This window comes from Peromyscus eremicus, chromosome 14 (assembly GCF_949786415.1).
Source record: "Peromyscus eremicus chromosome 14, PerEre_H2_v1, whole genome shotgun sequence".
NCBI lineage: Eukaryota > Metazoa > Chordata > Mammalia > Rodentia > Cricetidae > Peromyscus > Peromyscus eremicus.
The window spans coordinates 62,312,954-62,316,568 of NC_081430.1; the positions used below are offsets into that span (position 1 = coordinate 62,312,954).

A 3,615-nucleotide genomic window follows, 5' to 3' on the forward strand; every position below is an offset into this window, starting at 1 on the left:
AGAAGAGGGGAGGTTCCAGACCTGCTAGGATTTATGATCTAAGGATCATAAATGTTCACCCCATCTTCCTCTTGGTTTTCTCTAAACCTACCTTCTGTTCTAATAAAAAAATCTGACCAACGCTCTGCCTGGAATAGGAAAAGATCAGAATGTCCATGGATTTCCTTATAATGTAATTCCAGTGACCAAAGTAGGGTACTTCATGTTCTCAAAGCTGTCAGTAGGCATTTTGTTCATGGGATATTATGCGTAAATTTTTTTTAATAATAGGAGAACATGTAATGTTTTGAGGACATTGGATCCCTTCAGAACATGCATGTAGAGAGAATTTCAGGGAAACTGTTAGAAAAATTGCAGCCCAGATACCTGAGAGGAATGCTTAATCTAATCTTATCTGCATAAACTCGTGGGGTGAACCTGTTTTCTGTGTTCTGTGCGCCCCCTGGTGGCCCTGAGCAGCCTCACAGTGAGGTTTATGTCTGGGTTTACACTGAAGTCCACTCATTGTGTCTCTAGCACAGTAATAAGTGGCAGTGTCCTCAGATCTCACACTGCTCATTTGCAGGTACAGTGTGTTCTTGGCATTGTCTCTGGAGATGGTGAATCGATCCTTCAGGGATGGTGCATAGTTGATTTTACTGCTATCTTTATTAATATCTCCAACCCACTCCAGCCCCTTCCCTGGAGCCTGTCGGATCCAGTCCATCCAGTAGTCACTGAATGTGAATCCAGAGGCTACACAGGAGAGTCTCAGGGATCCCCTAGGCTGTATCAGACCACCCCCAGACTCCACCAGTTGCACTTCACACTGGACACCTGCAAAAAAAGAGAATTCTGTTAGTATACTGCCTTAAAGACTCACTATGATTTCTGGTCATGTCCACAAACACACTCAGTATTTGTGTTTCTCCATAAATTACCTTTTAAAAGAGCAACAAGGAAAACCCACATCAGCCCCAAATCCATGGTGTGGTCTGTGTTCAGTGCTGATCACTGAGTGGGGAAACCTGGTAATCCAGGGCTGATTGCTTTTGCCTGAGCTCCAGGGTCAGTGCTGGCCTGGTTTTCAAGAGAAGAGAGAGGCCTTATTTGCATGTCTTCTTGCTATATAACAAGTTTTGTAGCTGGCACTGAGAGATGGTATGTTCTATTTTCTAAATGTGCTGAGGGAGTCTGGTAATAAAGATAATGGTAGGAAAATTTTGTATATGATACTAAGTTATTTTTTCTTGGCACACACTTAGTATCATCTATTTCTTTTGATACTCACAAAAGATGTATTTTATGGTTAATTTCACCCCAATTCTCCATGTCCTCTTATAAATGGTAGTAGACACTGCTTTGTGACATGCTCTGGAGCTCTTCTGTTTTACTGTGTGGACTTCAACACTGATGTACTTAGCACTGCGTTAGTCAGCTCCAGTGCTAAGTGTCACTGCCTCATGATTTGGAGAACTTCCTTTCATTTTATTTATTAATTTATTTATTTTTCATTTATTTCATACACATTTATACAAATATACATACATTTTTCATTTATAAACCAACCACAGTCTCCCTCCCTCCTCTCTTGCCTTTCCCTCCCCAGCCTCTCTTCTACCATCATCCACTTCTCTATACAGAAAGGTACCAACTACACATGGGAGTCAACAATGCCTGGCATATCAAGTTGAGGCAGGGCTAATCTCCTCTCCCTGCATCAAGGCTGGACAAATAATCCCAGCATGGGGGTTGGGAGAACTCCCTTTCTGTGATGAGATCATGTGACACTACTAAATTCTATTATTCATCTGGGAAACTTGAGAAGCCTTGTCCAGATTTGTGTGTGTCTAGGAGTGTGAAATTCTTGTGTTATTACCTATGTAAGTTCTTGTCTCCCTGCACATATACCTATTTGTTAACTAGAAATGGAGTGACTGATAATCTTGACTTCAGTGTATAGCTCAGCATTTGATTTCCACATGTCCTCCACATGTGAGGGAACAGAATTGACCTCAGTAAGTTAAAACAAGAGAGCTAACCCAGGCACAGGAAGACAAATGCTGCCTGACTGGAGTTACATGGAGCATGAAAAGGTGAACATCCCCCAATGGATACCTTGTTCTGTTTCACAGAGGCTGAGGTGGGAAGGGGAGGTGATATGGAATAGCACAGGTCCCTGTTCTTCAGTACAGATGATAAAGGTGGGATTTGTATTTCATATATGTTTAATTGCACAAACTACATTTTTGAACCAGAAATAATAATGAGACAGCATGTTAATTGGTTGTGCTTCTGTTTCCACATTGTGTTCATCAATTAAACAGAAGATAACTAATTGATACATGAAAAAATTATTTGCTAATTAATGACTTTTAAAAACCAAATGTTTAACAAAAGTGAAAATGTGGAAATTCATTGTTGATATCTACTGTATCTTCTCATGATTATACTTGAACAGAATACATGAATATGATTATGGAATTGATGGTACATGTGTCTGGAGCACATAAGCATGTTGGTTTTCCTGTTTTTTGGTTTAATTTATTTTTTAAAGTATTTTTCTCTTAACACTTTACAGATTTTTCACTACTTCTCTGTCTTTCCACTTTCATGTTTTTTCTCTCACCTAGCAGTAAAAACAGAAATAGAAAAAACAAAACAAAAACATCCAATGAATTCCATGATGTGTTGTCAAACTACTGATTGTGGGACCTTCCCTTAGTGAGGTTCACATACCTGGATTCATTCCACTATAGAAAACTGAATTTCTCCCAGTGTTATCAATAATGTATGGCTTCATGGCTTACAGTGAGACTTGTGCTCACTTCCAATCCTCCATGTTTGGATTTTGTCTGTCTTTCACATCTATAGACTTGTTACTTCTGCTGTCAGGACCATCTTCAAAAGTTCAGGAGTGAAGAAGAGGAGTGGAATTGGCAAACTAATATTCAATTGACTTTTTATTTATTTATTTTAATTAAGAATTTTTTCATTCATTTTACACACCAAAGATTCCCCCTCTTCCCTACTCCCTCCCTGACAGGCTCCCCATCCCAACCCAGCCCCCACTCCCCTCCACAAAACAGCATGGCCTCCCATAGGAAGGCACATCCAGTAGAGGCAAGTACAAGCCCTTCTCCCTGCCTCAAGGTATCCCATCATAGATAGTGGACTCCAAAAAGCCTGCTCATGCACCAGGGATAGATTCTGATCCTACAGCCAGGAGGCCCCCTAAGCTGATCAAGCTACACAATTGTCTCACCATGCAGAGGGCCTAGTCCAGTTCCATGCTGGCTCCACAACTGTTGATCCAACTTTCATGAGTTCCTGCTAGTTTGGTTTGGTTGTCTCTATAGGTGTCCTTATCATGATCCTGCTGCACTTGCTCGTAGAAATCCTCTTCTCTCCCTTTGACTAGAATCCTGAAGTTCTGCCTGGTGCTTGGCTATGTATCTCTGCATCTGCTTACATCAGTCATTAGAGAGAAACTCTGTGATGATAGTTAGGGTATTCACTGATCTGATCACTGGATAAGCAGTATGGTGGTATTTTATTTGTATTGAATTGTGATTTTAATTGTATGTTAATAAATAAAGTTGCCCAGGGGTCAGAGCTATTAGAGCCATAGCAAAA

At 40.5% G+C, this 3,615-nt stretch overlaps 1 gene segment (V, D, J or C); it reads right to left on the minus strand.

The window, feature by feature from the left end:
* Positions 1–379: 379 nt before the first annotated feature.
* LOC131923962 (Ig heavy chain V region 441-like) lies at positions 380–1,030 on the minus strand. The segment is given in 2 exon segments: positions 380–816; positions 921–1,030. Coding segments are annotated over 2 exon segments (483 nt in total).
* Positions 1,031–3,615: the final 2,585 nt, after the last annotated feature.